The sequence below is a fragment of the Hylaeus anthracinus genome, unplaced genomic scaffold, assembly GCF_026225885.1.
Source record: "Hylaeus anthracinus isolate JK02 unplaced genomic scaffold, UHH_iyHylAnth1.0_haploid 4, whole genome shotgun sequence".
NCBI classification, from domain to species: domain Eukaryota; kingdom Metazoa; phylum Arthropoda; class Insecta; order Hymenoptera; family Colletidae; genus Hylaeus; species Hylaeus anthracinus.
Window position 1 is genome coordinate 11,603,219 of NW_026535289.1, and position 16,383 is coordinate 11,619,601.

At 33.3% G+C, this 16,383-nt stretch overlaps 2 protein-coding genes across 7 annotated transcripts in view; both read left to right on the top strand.

Moving 5' to 3' along the window:
- Positions 1-8,687, top strand: part of LOC128894949 (F-actin-monooxygenase MICAL3) — a 57,940-nt gene extending 49,253 nt beyond the window's left edge. For 3 of the 5 annotated variants that reach the window (XM_054157065.1, XM_054157066.1, XM_054157069.1), the window contains 8 exons: positions 984-4,517; positions 4,636-4,665; positions 5,410-5,554; positions 5,636-5,783; positions 5,849-5,958; positions 6,027-6,200; positions 6,329-6,443; positions 7,644-8,687. In XM_054157065.1, coding sequence (XP_054013040.1) covers positions 984-4,517; positions 4,636-4,665; positions 5,410-5,554; positions 5,636-5,783; positions 5,849-5,958; positions 6,027-6,200; positions 6,329-6,443; positions 7,644-7,740 — 4,353 coding nt within the window. In that variant the 3' untranslated portion in view covers positions 7,741-8,687. Of the gene's footprint in view, positions 1-983; positions 4,518-4,635; positions 4,754-5,409; positions 5,555-5,635; positions 5,784-5,848; positions 5,959-6,026; positions 6,201-6,328; positions 6,444-7,643 lie in introns of those variants that run through there. The other 2 variants (XM_054157067.1, XR_008461648.1) reach the window with 2 other exon arrangements.
- A 1,933-nt stretch (positions 8,688-10,620) lies between these two features.
- LOC128894962 (rho GTPase-activating protein 1) lies at positions 10,621-16,321 on the top strand. Of its 2 annotated transcripts, none has more exons than XM_054157102.1 (10): positions 10,621-10,890; positions 11,654-11,761; positions 12,436-12,579; positions 12,840-13,020; positions 13,094-13,312; positions 13,391-13,489; positions 13,582-13,769; positions 13,855-14,055; positions 14,170-14,276; positions 14,345-16,321. In XM_054157102.1, exons 1-10 carry the CDS (start codon positions 10,842-10,844, stop codon positions 14,516-14,518), a joined length of 1,470 nt encoding a protein of 489 aa, XP_054013077.1. In that variant the 5' UTR covers positions 10,621-10,841; the 3' UTR covers positions 14,519-16,321. The 2 variants fall into 2 exon arrangements, with proteins under 2 accessions (XP_054013077.1, XP_054013078.1); XM_054157103.1 differs by lacking the exon at positions 10,621-10,890 and adding an exon at positions 11,441-11,456 and having other exon boundaries at positions 12,473-12,579.
- The last annotated feature ends 62 nt before the right edge of the window (positions 16,322-16,383 follow it).

Genomic DNA, 16,383 nt, shown 5'->3' on the forward strand with positions numbered 1-16,383 from the left:
AACACTTGGCCGAAACAGTCAAAGACAAGTCCAGTGGAACGAGCAAAATTTCGAACACATTAAAAAATACTCCTGCTGAGCAGAAACATTCTCACTTCACAAAGCCTTCGCCATCGAACAAATCCGATCAACTCGAATCAACAAAATCTGTACCTCCTAAAATCGATCGATCAAAGAAAGATAGATGTGTAGTGTCCTAACATATGTAAAGCAACTTTATAATCGATACAACATATATGAATTAATCTTTAATTGCTACGAGTACATTACATACAGCGAAGAAATCAATTAACATAATTGTTACATCTCTGCGAAAGTGTATTTTTCAGTTTTATGCCTAATGTTTAGGGAAATTATGTGAGATACGTTAATAAAGTAAAAATAGATATTACTTGTAGTTGGCTGATGGTGATGTATCATTTTAAAGTACCCAAGGCCATTGAAGAAAAGGTAAAGCATTTTTATATACGAATGGAGTGATCTATCATACTAATATTGAATTAACAGTGACTCAAACCGATTGATTGTTTGTGCTTGGTTTAGTGTTCGTGCTAAAACTAGCAATGTAACTTACCAATTTTGTATTAATTTGGAAATTACCACCAGCCAATACTTTATTAAAAATCTCACTGTGTCATTTTAGTATATTTCAAGCAATCATCGTCATAATTAATTTCACATTGCAAAGTGGGCAATTACAAGTGATTAATTAATTAGGAGCATTATACATTTTTTCGATAAATTCGTCTCACACTTAAAACTCATCGTAACAATGAATTTGTATGTCAATATTTGAACTCTAAAAAGTGTTGAAAGAAAGTAAGAAATTTTATGTACAGAGCATTGTTCTGATCGAGTGCATCGTGTTCCTTGGACTTTTATTTGTCATCTGACTAATACACTAAAAATGAGTTTCTGTTTTCCGATAACACCTAATGTATCCAATGCTCTCGTTCTCTTACTAATCGACGTGTGTTCCGCAGGTTGCCTCTAACGATGCTACATCAGAGGAAAGCGAGGAGAATTCTGCCACGGAAATATCAACAGACTCCGAATTCGAGCACGATGGCGCGACTCCCACTCAGCACGAGATACCAGAAATCACAATCAACGATTCGTTTGTCCGCAAGACCAGGGGAAATTACGCTGAACCTAAGAGAGTTCAAGTGAAGAGCAAAGTTATATTACCGTCCAATGGCAACCTGAAGCAAGAAAAAGTCACAGATGCAAAGTCACAGTTGAAGAAAACTGTTCACGCTATTAATCCTTCCCACCCAGAAAAGGAAGGGAACACAAATTTACCAGGGTCCAATCATATACACCGAGCACCACTGATAAATCCTCGTAAAGGTGATTATTTATTGAATCGAACCCACTCAACGGAAGGCATCGCTTCCAAGTTATCCTTGGAACTGAAGAAGAAGTATTTACTCGGTGGCACAGCATTCGGTGGTTCCGTTATGAAATCTGGATCGGCGTCGAACGTGGACACTCAGCTACGAAACCTGACCGACGCCATTTCTCAGCATCAAAAGCTCTTGAACCCAGCCCCAGAACCAAGTCCTACGATGCAAGCGTTCTTGCAAGGCACTAGTAAACTGCGATCGAACAATACTCAACTTTCACCCATATCACCTACAACTCTCTTCTCCTCGTCTCCGATACGACCATACACCGCCAACCGTTCCCCTCAAAATTTACTAAATAACGACAATCCTATCTACAAAGCCACGATTTTGAATGATGTATCAAAGACCCAGTTGCCAGACTTGGTAAAGGAATCGAGTATTCTGAAGTCAAAAACTGCCCCTAACATTGTCTGCACCGAGTCTAAGAGCGTGGCAGACAAAGAGACAAAGAAGGTACAAGTAACGTCTAGTCAAATTAAAAATACCGAGATACTGGAGAATGCGAAAAACTCCCAAAATGTAGAGAATAATTTCACAGGACACATGGAGGAGACCAACGGTTTCAGGCCACGGAGTCCGTTACACGAGACCTCCATCATAGTGCCTCAAGTGGATTGGAGTAAGAATAAGGAGGAGACGAAGGAGACAGCCAGTAGCGGGGACTCGGAGATAGACAGTGATTCTTTGTCTTCCAGCGATGGTGAAGCGGAACAAGGAGTTCAGGCTCAGAAATTGGTTGCTATGAACTTGTCCCCGCCTCGATTGCAAATTCATAGTACAGAGGGACACCTTTTATTAGACGAGGAAGCAGATAAATGCAGGGACTTCGACGACGGTCAATCGTTTGAACCCGACTCCATAGAGTGTTCACTCCTGCGGGACAAAGAGTTGAACAATAAGGCAAAGTTAACAACACTGGATCCAATTCCCTGCGCGAACGAAACGTCGGTGGAACTGGAAATAGTGAAGAACGAAATCGAGCAGCTGGAATTGCAGGACGACGGCAAGAAAAGCGTTAGCAATTGCAGTAGCCCCACGTCGGTAGCTTCTGCTATATCCAACAAGCATGACGATTCCGAGGAAAACGATCTCACCACGGCGGCGCTCACTGAAACCGAATTCTCAGAATGGGCTCGCGATGGCGAGGTTCTAGTTTCAGACGATCTGCGAGATGTTGAATTTAACATTAATCCAGAGTTCATCACGAGAAGGAAGACTACGTCTGACTCCACGAGATTAGGCTACGGTCCCATAACAATAGCCAAAGAAGAAGATTTGACGGATCAGGACTTGGATTCTATTAAATTCGATAAGAAGTCAGCCATCCTTGCTAATGATACCTCGAAACTTCTAGCTAACGGTGAAAACATAGATTTCATGGACACTGATAACGATTCGTTATTGGATGATAGCCTGCAAGACGCTTCTAATATGGCGATGCTCAAGAACAGAGGATACGTCGAATTTGTGAATATTAAAAGCTCTTCGACGCCTGCTGGTTCCCGGGAAAAATTATTCGCCGATGCTCCTATAGCGAAATTGGACCTAGAGAATGATTCGTGCTCGGAAGAAGATGTGTATAATAATAGAAATGTGATAGAAATAAATCCAATTACGATGGACGACGTGAGGAATAGGTTGAACGGTGCTGTGAAGAAAGCAGAAATAGAAGAAAATACAGATGCAAAGTTGAATAGCAGACAAGATCAACCCATCGTTGAAGCAGTGAACAAGGAACTGTTTCAATCGATGGAAGAGGATAGTTTATTGATCGTCGAGCCAGCCGAAGATACCACAACTAGCGAAGTAATCACAATTCTGGCCAGCCCTGTCAATCCACAAGTTTCTATAGTTCCAGCTCTAACGCAAGGCCCCAGTCAGGAGGAACAGACGAAAACGGTGGCAGACTCCAGCAATCCGGATTACTTGGAGTACGTGAAACGTCTACAATCCCGAATCGCCGAATTTAGTAACGCTAAAGATTCTATAGACGTGAGAAAGTCGAAGAGAAAGAATTCGAAGACTTCTTTGCAGTCCCGCACCGCTGAGATGATAGCAGAGGAAATCAAGAGTCAAGAAATAGCGGTGAACAATAGTTTTAACTCTCCAGTTACCTCGAGGAAACTGGAAGAAATTACAAGGGAGAGGTCCAAGCAGAAGAATGTAATACAAGATTTACTGATGGACAAACTAGAGGCTCACAAACAAAAATCCGCGGAGAAGAAGGCAAGAAGAGCTGCCAGAGCTTCATCTTTTAACTCGACACCCGTTTTGTCACCGATAAGACCACTAATACCTAACGCTTCGCCTGTGAACAAATTTGTGCCCACGTCCATAGTAACACCAACGAACAGTCCACTGCGAACCACATTTGCTGAGTCTAAAAATTCTCTGGTGATGGAAAGGTCTCAAGAGCCTCAGCAATTCTCTTGGAAGTCTGAAACTGAAAGGACAGAAAACGACGAAAAGGGCAGAAATGAGGTTCAACCCTCTGAGAGTGTCACATCAGTTCAAGCAAACAACGAAGCAGAAAACTTCTTCAAAACACCAGTTGCTCCTCCTAGGTTGAAGCACGAGGAGGCGAAGAGAACAGCAGAAAAGGCAAGGCAAGATGCTAGAGAAAGAGCTAGATTGATGAGCGACGAGGACTTGGGTCTCAGTCCCGAGGACAAGATCAAGGAATTGAGAATGAAAGTGGCCAGAAGACAACTGTCGATGGATGATAAAAAAAGTAAAGAGGAAGCGGAACCTGAACCTAGAGCAAGATTTTATAGTACTGGAGCAAGCAAAACTGGATTAAAGCTCCAGACAAGCAAGAGTACAGACAATATGAAGGCTGTAGTAGAAGCAATAAATTTTGAAGGTTTATCTGCTACCAATGCGAAGTCGATGGACGAGCTGTTGCATGCTAGTTCATCTCCAAAAGCGAATAACGCCACTACCGTCGTGAAAAGAGACAAAAAGCAAAAGCCGAAGGATCCTGAAAGAAGAAAGAGTATCATTCAGGCAGTGTCGGATTTCTTTTTCAAGAAAGACTCCTCGCCATCGCCGTCCAATCAGAAAGACAAATTGTCTATGTTCCGTCTGACATCTAAATCGAAAGGCAAAGTACGTATACACTATTGTTCGTCCATTTGTTATCTTCCACATTCTGTCTCTTGTACAAAGCGAATATGTTCCTGATTCATGATTTCCTTTTAACTAATAAGATTCTAAAATGTTTCAGTTATGTAAATCATATTCGGAAGGGTCAGATGTAAGCAACTCATAAGTCATAGATACTAATTTTTCCAGTATTAGCTTTCTTATATCACTATTTGTATTCGCTATTGTATATCGTGCAGGTACTATGATTTTATTTTCGTTTGCTGCATTTTCACGCCTGCTTTCAAGGGGTGACATATTAATTGGCATAAATTGTGTTAAATTTGATTTACATTGTACAGTTATTAAATACCTGTAGTAACAGTTTTTCCTGAAGTAAGCATGCGAGTTTATTGCATATATAAATTACTGGGTTCTCTCTATTTTGTAGAATGCTTTAATGAAACTGTTTTTAACATAAGTATAGAGTGTAAATATTAAAAAAATATGAAGGATCTATTTACTGAATGAAATGACGCGTTAACAATATTTAATGCTCCAAAATACAATGAAATTTTATTATAATATAATTACGTAATTATAGAACGGTTGCTATTACATTCAATTTCTTGTTAAGTTTTTTTGTAACACGTTAATTCTATCAGTCAGAAATTTACATACTTAGAACGTTGGTTATTGTACTTGTATAGTATGTATTACTGTGTGTGTGTGTATATGTGTTTTACAACTGCATTAACTTTCCATGGTGAGCTTACACTCTCTCGAGAGCGTTTATTTGTTTTCCATAGTCTTTATTTCTAGTATTAAAATATTCTTAGTTTCAGAAGCGAGTTAATTTTTCATATTTACCAAAGATGTAACAGGAAATCATTGCTACAGGGAATTTCTTTTTCAGCTTGATAAGGTCGTACCAGCGAAAACTACTACAAGACCTAAAAGTGTTTGCGAAGGTATGCTCGCTAGAAATTTCCTAAACGAACATCCGCCACCAATTCCACCACCCCCACTTAACTACACTATATGTGCTACACAAGTATCAGGTATAGACCACATATATTCACTATCATAGTTGATAAATAATAAAATGAACGCTGTACTTTATAATGAATTTAATTTTGTAGATGATAGTTTATCAGAAGATGACACGAAGACAACAGCAGTGACGACATCATGTATGCAAAAAGCCACAATCACAGAAGGATCGTGCAATAGTATTTCTCGTAAATCAAAAACTACAAAACGAATAGCTAGACAAGCACAATTAAAAAGGTATACGACAAAAGACATTTCACGTTCTAAATATTTAAGAATATAATATATTATAATTTGATTAGGTTACGTATGGCTCAAGAAATACAAAGAAAATTAGAAGAAACGGAAGTTAAGCAAAGAGAATTAGAAAGTAGAGGTGTCAGCGTTGAAAAAGCTCTTCGTGGAGAAGGAGGTGAGACCAAATGTTGTCATTATCAAGGACCTATCTATCGGTATCTAAATGCTATCATTATTATTTAGAATGTTCCGATCGAGAAGAAGCGGATTTACTCAGGGAATGGTTTGATCTGATGAAGGAACGAACGGAATTGCGTAGATATGAAAAAGAACTTTTAGTACGAGCTCAAGAGGTTCAGCTTGAAGATCGTCATGAAAGATTACAACAAGAATTACGGGAACGTTTAGCTGACGATGGTTAATATTTTAATACAGCGTAACTATAATTGGGAATGCATTGAATACAAACTTTTCTTCAAATATTCTCTTAGGAAATTGTTTGGTAAAATAATGTAAAAGACAAAAGATATATTTAAATTTTACAGATAATAAAAAGACCAGTGCTGATGTAAAAAAGGAAGGGGAAATTTTGACAGAAATGTTGGAAATCGTCGCGAAGCGGGATTCGCTCATCGCCCTTTTAGAAGAAGAGCGACAAAGGTGGTGTAAATCTACATGCCAAACATTAATACCTTTTTCTACACAAACACTTGCCTGCTCCTCGCACGAATCTAATTTCTGTTCTCATGATTTCAATGATACATCTTCTATCCTCACTTTGATAGTCATTTTACTCGCGTATGTGTTTTTTACTAACTTAATAGAATTCTTCGTTAACTTTCACAAAGACTGCTTAACATTTTTTACATCTTAAATATTTTTTTTACCTTATAAATTTCACAAATGATGCTCAGTTTTCTTCATTTTATAAATGAAAGGATTACTTCTTTATAATCAATTTCGTTTATAATATATTATATGATTCAGTTTTGAATGTTATTTCTTGTTATAATGCTATGCATATTTTTTATCGTACTCGTTTTTTAAAGTAGCATATGTCCATGCTATTAAAACTAATGAACAAAATAATGTTCTTATATAGTGCCACTCATTTGTAACGTTGATGTTACAACGCATGTTATACAAGCATGAATTTTAAACATTTTTTTGTGCAATTGAAACATTTATCAAGATACTATTATGCATGTTATTCATTTATACACATTTTTCTTTATTGTTTTCCCTTACAAGTATTTATTGTTCTTTTTTTTTTTGCATTGTGATAAAGTGATGTATTCATATACATGACTGTATTGTAGTGCCAATGTATGAATGAAAATATTTTTAGTTGTACTTAAATTTATTTCTAGCTATGTACAGAGTTAAAACTATAGCAACATGAGAATTACAGTAATGTAACTATTGTTAAATTTTGAATTATCCTTCATGGATACTCCGAAAAGAATAAAATATATTATTTTATGTGTTTATGATAGTTATTTCCTAAACACATATTGTTGTCACAAATGATAGTAGGAGCTAAGAACGACTTAGGTAGATTTTGAGAAAGACTCAAGAAATGATACTTAAACAAACGCTTAAAAAAGAATGGAAGTATATTGTATATTATTACAGATTTGCTTAATGTTACCTGTGATACTAAAATACATAAGACATATATATTTAACCAATCATAATAAACATTTTTGTTACATAACAAACTATTTCAATATTTTGTTGCTTTTGTATTAATTCATATCTGTGACCTTTTAACTGCACGAAATAAAGATGTTATTATTACAGTGAAAATTGAATTCTAATTATAATATTCTGCAGTTAATGGAAACACTTTTCTTTTAGGTATCAAGATGAAGATCGCGACCTTGAAGCTCAAATGTTGGCTAAAGGCCTCAGATTAACGCCAATAAAAAAATGTGGTCCTAAGTATTCGATTTAATAGGAATCACATTATTATTGTACATATACTCCATTCTATATTTTCATTAATGAATTTTAACAAACATTCAAATTAATGATACTGTAAATAAGGAGCAAATAGTAACTTATACAGAATGAAGATTAACTTACATGTAAGTTTCATGCATAATGAAATACATATTGTATTATAAGTCTCTCATTGCATAAAAATGAGTCGCGCATATTAATTTTAAAATCATGGACCAAACATTTTATTTTAAATTTTTAACTTCATGTAATCGCCTAGTGCGAATTTTTGATTCCGAGTCGTACACGTCGTGTATGTTTCTGAAAGTCTTTGTTCATTTACAGTATACATTTTTTTATGTATAATATCGAGCATTTATAAATTGCCCGAGCACGTGGAATTGTATTATAAATGAACTTCGATCCTTTTCGCTTAAAGCTTAAGGTAAGATTAACTCATGAGTAACAATATGATTATTAATATTTATATGATCATAATGAAAATTATTGCACATATATTGTGCATACCTGTACAGAAACACAATGTGACATATGGATTTGAAAAAAATTTTGTGAATACATATATATTTTGTCACTGCGAGATCATAGTTACAAAATAATTTATCACACTGAAGAACATTCTGCCTTTTCATGTGAATCAATCAAAATGTAATCATTATACATACATAAACACAATTATTACAGACACAAAATGTTGTATTTTGCAATGTAATAGAGTAACTAAAGAAGAAGTGATATAGTAAATATCTTTTGCATATATACACGAACAACATGTATATTCTATAATTCAATAAGATGTACAAAACTATATTTTTGTTCACAAAGAGACTGGTGAAGAGGATGTACGAAAAATTATAAGATACTAATAAGCCACAAATGTGTAAAGTTTTGTATGAAATGTAACCAGAATTGGAAAATGAACCTATATTTACAATCAGATGAAGATTTTAAAATTAGCCTCTAATTTCCTTGCTCTATTCGATATACACAATACTTTACACCATCGGTAACGAACATCGAAGCAAGCTGCCAATTTTTTAGCCTTAGAAGTTAGGCATTCAAACAATTTTTTAGCCTTAGAAGTTAGGCATTCAAACAATTTATTCAGATGTGAATATGCATTAATAGTCGGAATATAAATAAATGTGTAAACGTAAAAATTTCTCTACAAATCTTAACACAAAAAGTTAGAGAGTGTAAGTAGGATGTAGTATCGTTCTAATAGTTATTGCCATTTAAATAGGAATTAAATTATACAATTTCAATTAATCTATCATGTAAAAATATTTTCATGTATTACGAAATATTAAATTGCCATTGTAGATACGCTAATAAGATATATACGATATAAAACATTTAGAGCACAATAAAATTAAAGAGTATACCATGAAAATGTAGTAAGAAAATGTTTTCTTTAAAGATGAGTCATTATACATAATTATGTAATCTGAGGGCTAAGGTGTACTAAATATAGTATAGTATTGCTTAGACTTCATACGATCGATTAATACATCAATAATCTAGAAATTAATAAATTCAAAACTAACAAACCGTTCTCTTCATTAGTATGTCCATATTTGATATGTTCATGTTGGATACTAGTCTTCTCTTAGATTTCATTTTCTCTGATAATTATTTTTCATTGTACAATATATACGTAATGGTGAAAGAACAACTTTTGTTAATTTAGTTACCATTTTTATCACTAAAAAATAATTTATCATACAATGTGCCTCATAATTATAAATTAAAATAATTAACTGCCTTGACCTGTTTCTTAATTATAATGTTCAACCTAATTTGGAAAAGTTGTACTACGATTTTACGATTTTAGCAATCACACGTGCCTAGAACATGGAATTGTGCAACATATGTAATTGAAAGCAAATCATATAAACGATAAACTGGAAACTCGTGTATTCAGTTTGATTTTTGTGAAAATCCTCGTGAAACTGTATAATTTCATTATAAATAAAACTAGTCCCATAAAAAAAGAAACAACTACTGTTGTAGTTTGTACAAGAATTACTGGAGCATGGCATACAGTCATTCAAATTTTTCATTAAGATTTTCATGCTTTATTATAAACAATTTATTCAGAATAATTACGTTTGATTATTTTATTTAATTGGATTGCGTCATATCCATACATACTGATTTTAATAAAAGCTTAGCAATTGTTTTGTACAAAATTTATATGATTATTTAAAATATTTTTATTGAATTTTTAGAGCAATTACCTGTAGACTACGTGCTCGTTATTGTCAGCGCCTACGACAACAAAACCGAGCAAAACGGCCAAGTTTGTCATAGTTCCAATTCATTCCGTAGGATAGCGCCGTAAATTTCTAAATAGCAACATTGTATTATATTTGAATAGCCTATTTTATTATATTCAATAACAAATTCGTAATTATAATATAAGCATAGCGACGTTAAAATTGAATTAGGAAAACATTTCTTGACCCTTACTTCCTACAAGAAAATTTTGGACAAATTGGTCATGACATATTACATTTCTCCATTCAATAATTTAACAATGAATGAACGATTGTAAGAATAATTCCCTTGAAAGAATGTTTTATACATAATTATATCAAAAGGAATTATGTAAAGTAATAGCACTAATATATCAAGAATAAGTTCGATCGCCCTCAAAATTGTTTTGAAAGTGTGTCACAATTACAGAGTTAATCGTTTCATTTGCAAATGGTTTATATTTAACCGTTTATTTATCTAAAAACTACATGTATATTTTCGTTGTCTTAATTTAACGTTTGAATTTGTCACGTGACCATTTCATATTTTTAGCGCGTACCGCGTTCAGATAGCAGATGTGTAGGCGAGCCAATAGGAATCAGTATGAAGATATTCGTTAATCGCGCAGTGGGGAAAGGGAGTGACGAGTGACTACGAATTACAATTAGCGACACAACAGATGAAAGCGTGACGTGAATACGTCGGCTTGCCATACCGCGTCGAGATAATGTCGTTCGAGAAGAGAAACGTTGTACGTTTATAAAGCGCAGGGTACGACAAAAGAGCCCCGTAATTTAACTCGACGGCACTGTTTTGTCGCGCAGTTGCCAGAAAATGGAAGCAGACTATCAACCGACGCTAAGCCCAACGCGAACTTTGACAGGTGAGCTTATCCTTCGCGATTGTTGACGCTACCTAAAGTGTCAAATAAACGTACATATCGTTCCACGAATCCTAATTGTAAATATTTATCTGACGTCGACGCATTCCACGCCAAAGAAATAAATTATTCGAAATTCAATATTTTAAATGGCAACGAATAATATAATATTCGTTAGACAACGTAACATATTTGTCAACTTTAATTTTCAAAAGATGGGCTTAACATAGTTTGCTTTCGAGATACAGATGTTTTTTTCCGTGTACATTTGAACAAGTGAACATTTCGCGACGTGTCTCTGACTGTTGTGCAAAGAGATACGTTGACAGGCGATGAGTAATTCGCGTATTGACACGATAATGTGTAGCACGAAATCGTTGACAGATCCCAACTTGACACAATATCGTCGTTTAGATAAAATGCGTCGATTGAAAATTTCTTTTTTTAGGGGGGCTGGTACGATTCATGGCGGTTTGTAAACACCGATGAAAAGCGACAAAATGTTTATTGGAGATCGTATACCGTGTAACGCAATACGAAGAATGATATGTAACGAGAAACCGCGAAACGTATAAAAGTCATCAATTATTATGATATACCTGTTATGCAAACGATTTTTTAAAATTATTGCTTAGTATTGTTTTATCTGTCCGTTTACAAAACGAAAACCATTGATTGAATAAAGGATTGCAGTGACAGTGTCCTGCGATTCATTGAAACTTATTTGGTGCAGACATTAATGCGCATACTTCTGTTTGTATAATAGCAACAGCCAATGACGTCGAAGATCCATACCCAAGTTTGTCGGATTATCATGACTATGAGCCTAAGTTGGAGTTCGACGATACCGAGATACAGACCACTTCAAATAATGGTAAGACATTCAAGTGTGAATAATAATATTGGTATTTTAGTGCAAATACGAATTAAATTAATGTAATTTTATTGGTATTGACAATGCAAAAATAATATAATTCAATTTCTCAAAATTTCGACATCATGATATAAACTGTCTTCCTGTGTAATTGTCTAACAATAAACGTGTATGGTAAGTCAAGCATCTTGTTGTTCATTTATGATGTACTTGCTTATTTAAATTTCTTTTCTAATTTTTGTGAAGAGAATAAACATATTATCTTACAATAATTGAACTGCTGTTGCAGTTTCAAAATAATGTAATTGTTATGTGAAAATCAAGTTTGACTTTACTTCTACCATTGTCATGATTCAATTTCCAGATAAGTTGTATATATTAATCTAAATTTAAAATATATTATTTCTGTATTGTGCTAATACCAATAAAATCATATTTAATTATATGGTACCTTGAGCATAAAAAAGACAACAAAATTGTGATTTTATTTTCAGATATTATAACATTTATTATTATTATAATTGTACTATTATCACTTCTATGGCAATATTAATGCAATGTGTCAAATTCTGTTGTATTTAATTTAAATGTAAATCAAGGAATATTGACAAAAGTACTTCGCACATAGTTCCATGTAATTACTGTAGAATATAATTAAAATAATCATTTTGTAGCTGTACAACTTTTAGAAGAAAAATTGGATTTGATTAGCAGTGGCGCTGGTACTGGGATAGATTATATGGAGAGTCCAGTGAGCGATGGAACAATCGAAGAGAACTTTGAAGAAGCTTTGGTAGATGCTCCAGTTATCGAATCCGGTGTGTGACCTTTTATCTTCTGTTAGTAGCCACTAAATGTCATGGCATTTGGGGCATAGCAGGTGAATTATGTAGACCATTGTACAGTTTATTATTGCATGGTATAACAATGCACAGAAGCAAGGGACAAATGACTTTGTTATAATTTGTTGATGCTAAATTGTGTTGGGTATCTATTTAGAAAAGAAAGGAAGTCAAGGGAAAGACAGAAATAGTTTATCATTGAATGTATTGTGAGAATAATCTCTTTTAATGAGCAGCAGAGGATCTTGCTGCATTGGATGGCGAGCTTACCGACGAAGAAGATTATATTGATATTGCGAGATATGGTATTGTAGAAGTGGTTGGTGATGACAGTGCTGGTCGTAAAATAATCGTAGTATCTGCATGTAAATTACCTCCCGTTGGAAGAGAAGCATTCAATCATGCTAAACTTCTTAGGTTTGTTGTTTGTATACTCTTTAGAATTAATTTAGTTTTGTAATAAATTTATAACGATATACTTATTCAACAGGTATCTCACGCATACTTTAGATACATTTGTAGAGCAAGACTATAGCTTGGTTTATTTTCACTATGGTCTTACTTCTAAGAATAAACCACCATTATCCTGGTTATGGCAAGCGTATAAAGCTTTTGATAGAAAATATAAAAAGAATTTAAAGGCTTTGTATTTAGTACACCCAACCAATTTTATTAGAATTGTATGGCAAATATTTAAACCAGCCATTAGGTAATTTTGCTTTTTACTCTTATCCAACGAATATCCTCTTTAAGTTGATGCATTAAAATTACTCTTTAATTATTTCAGTGCGAAGTTTGGACGTAAAATGATGTATGTTAATTATTTAGAGGACTTAGCACAATATGTTAATCTTGATCAACTTATTATACCTCCTCAAGTAATAGAGTAAGCATTCTTTATATAATTATTAAATTTGTTTATATTTACTTTGCTATCGATGGCTCGTCGTACTACTGTCTACTTGTATTAATTCCTAGACATAATGAACAGCTAATGTTAAAGAATAAAAAGAATTTACCAACGAGTCCACCTCAGAGTACGGTAACAACACCAGTTGGTACCACTCAATTCGGAGCAAGTCTCCCCTTTATTAAAGAAAATAACAATAATGATCCTATACCACCAATAGTGCGACAATGCGTTGAATTTCTTGATACGCCTGATGGTAGGTACAACTAACTCATTGTTTGTATGTATCGCATATTATATCATGCGAACAGTATACTAATGATGATGTCGTAAATTCACAGCTCTAGAAACAGAAGGAATATTTAGACGGTCAGCTAATGTAGCTGTAGTTAAAGAACTTCAGCATCGTTGTAATTTAGGTCAGCCTGTAGATTTCCATGGAGATCCACATATAGCAGCAGTTCTTCTTAAAGCATTTCTTCGTGAATTAGATGAACCTCTTATGACATATGAATTGTATGATGAAATAACACAATTTCTAAGTGAGTATCACACTTGGATTCGTATTTATTATTAGTATATAATAATTGTATGAATTATTTAGTATGTATAATTCATATAAATTACGTATAAACATTTAAATACTCGTACTGTAGGTCTATCGAAAGATGAACGTCCAAGAAAAGTAAAAATATTAGTACTTGAGAAACTTCCAGAAGACAACTATAAAGTTTTAAAATATATTGTACAATTTTTATCGAGGGTAAGATATTATTCTATTAGAATTGAAACGATTGATAATTTTGTAATAAAATGCATTATTTGTAATAGGTAATGGATAGGTGCGATTTGAACAAAATGACATCAAGAAATCTTGCTGTGGTATTTGGTCCAAATCTCGTCAGAGCGCCACCCTCGCGTGGAATGTCACTTTCTGCAATAGGTCCTATTAATCAATTCATAGATTTTTTATTCATGCATCAGGATGAAATATTTATTATTTAAAGAAGTTATAGAAGCAAATGTTGAAGGCCTAATTTGAAACGAAATTAGTACTTTATGTATGTTGTAGAAAGGAAATCCTACAGGTCTGGCTGCCGAGTTTGATATCGCAAAATAACTTCGAAGAGAAATTTTATAGAATTTTTAATAAGAACTTTGACAAGTCTCTATCAGATCTTTGAAGTCATATCAAACTTATTGAAACTTAAAGTGAACGTAACAATTCATGTATAATATTCATATTTAATTATAACATCCGTACTTCGTTGATTAAAATATTTTTATATTTGAATATACAAATAGGGAAATATCTGCATACCTACTAATGTCACAAATAGCGCTTAATTATACAGCCTGCACAAGATTTTTTAATGAATTGGTACAATGATTTCAGAAAGAGAATACTGAATATTGAAATAATACAAAGAACTCTGGATGCTAGTTTAAAAATATGTAAACTTACATGAAAATTAATGGTATACCAAAGATACATGAAAATGTCATGCAATTATTGTAAAATTTAGGATTATTTAGGAATAGTATAACATAATAAAAATAGAGAAGCAGAAGTATGATGTACAGGATGCCTTGCTCGCATAATTTTATTAATTTAAGACAAATGAACATGACACAACTCATAAAAGTCATAATTAATTAACTATTGATTATATCTTGTTATAGTTGATTAGTATAGCCAAAGCGAAATATGGTAACGAATTAGTAAGTACTAATAGTATATGGCATCCTTTGTATTAAAATCATGTACACACGTACTGAAAGGAGTAGTAATGTATAAAATTTTAGTCCGATTTAATGAAACTGTCCATTTAACTATACAAGTACGAAGAATTCTAATGAATAATTAAAATAATTGCATTACACTATAAAATTGAGTTTAAATTACAATAAAACTTATTACTTTTACGTAAGTAGAGTGAAATCAATTGTCATCATGTGATTAGCATGTTATGTGATGTTTTGGTCTATAACTTTAAACGTGATCGTAATCTGTAAAATAACAGATTCTTGAAAAAAAAAAGAAAATCGCATGATCATTTTCTAGGTAAAAATAGAGATGAAAACTATAGAAATTGTTATTCATTATTATCGTAATTTAACAGTTAGATTAAAATCATTGTCAGGGTATTGTGTAATGTAATATTAACATATGTCTCGTTGTCACTTTAAGGATAAAAAAAACTTACACTAATCTTTTCAGGATCAAATATGTATCTTTGTACATTTTTTTAAATAGTCCTGCCATTATGGGTGTCTGGGATAAAATAGTCTAATCGTCTAATACATACTTTGTTATCAAAAAAGACTAACCCAGACCTATATAGAACTGATACAACTCAATTACATTCCTTGTTATTATTGATAGAATAAAATTGCTGTAATAAAGCATGATTATTTATACAGAAACTAAGATACTGAATGTGTCATAAAATGTATATTACACAATTCATAATTTCTTATCATTACTTTCAATGTTTTAAATATTTTTCTGATTCACAAACGGCCATGGACAACCCATCCATAAATTTACATCAAGCTACGATTTAAACTATGAAATAATGAATCGGTATGAAAAAATATTTATGTTGCTACAATAGATGAATTTGTGGATGTTCATGATCCATGTATGTACCTGTGATAGAGTAGAATATTTGTACTTTAGTCTCACAAATACTATGCATGTAATTAAATTAAGATAACGATATTTTCCAACAGTCCTTTAATTTGTAACTAATTATAAAACTAATCTAAATTGTGAAGTATAAAACACAAAACATTCCCAAGAAATATTGTATTACATATATGTATATGTTAATTAAGTTTTTATTAAAACACAATGGTATTTAAAT

Excerpts from the sequence above, each read along its gene's own strand:
- LOC128894962 (XM_054157102.1), top strand. The coding sequence starts at position 10,842 with ATGGAAGCAGACTATCAACCGACGCTAAGCCCAACGCGAACTTTGACA. Across the intron at positions 11,762-12,435 it reads ACAGACCACTTCAAATAATG|CTGTACAACTTTTAGAAGAA; the intron begins GTAAGACATTCA and ends ATCATTTTGTAG. Across the intron at positions 13,490-13,581 it reads ATACCTCCTCAAGTAATAGA|ACATAATGAACAGCTAATGT; the intron begins GTAAGCATTCTT and ends ATTAATTCCTAG.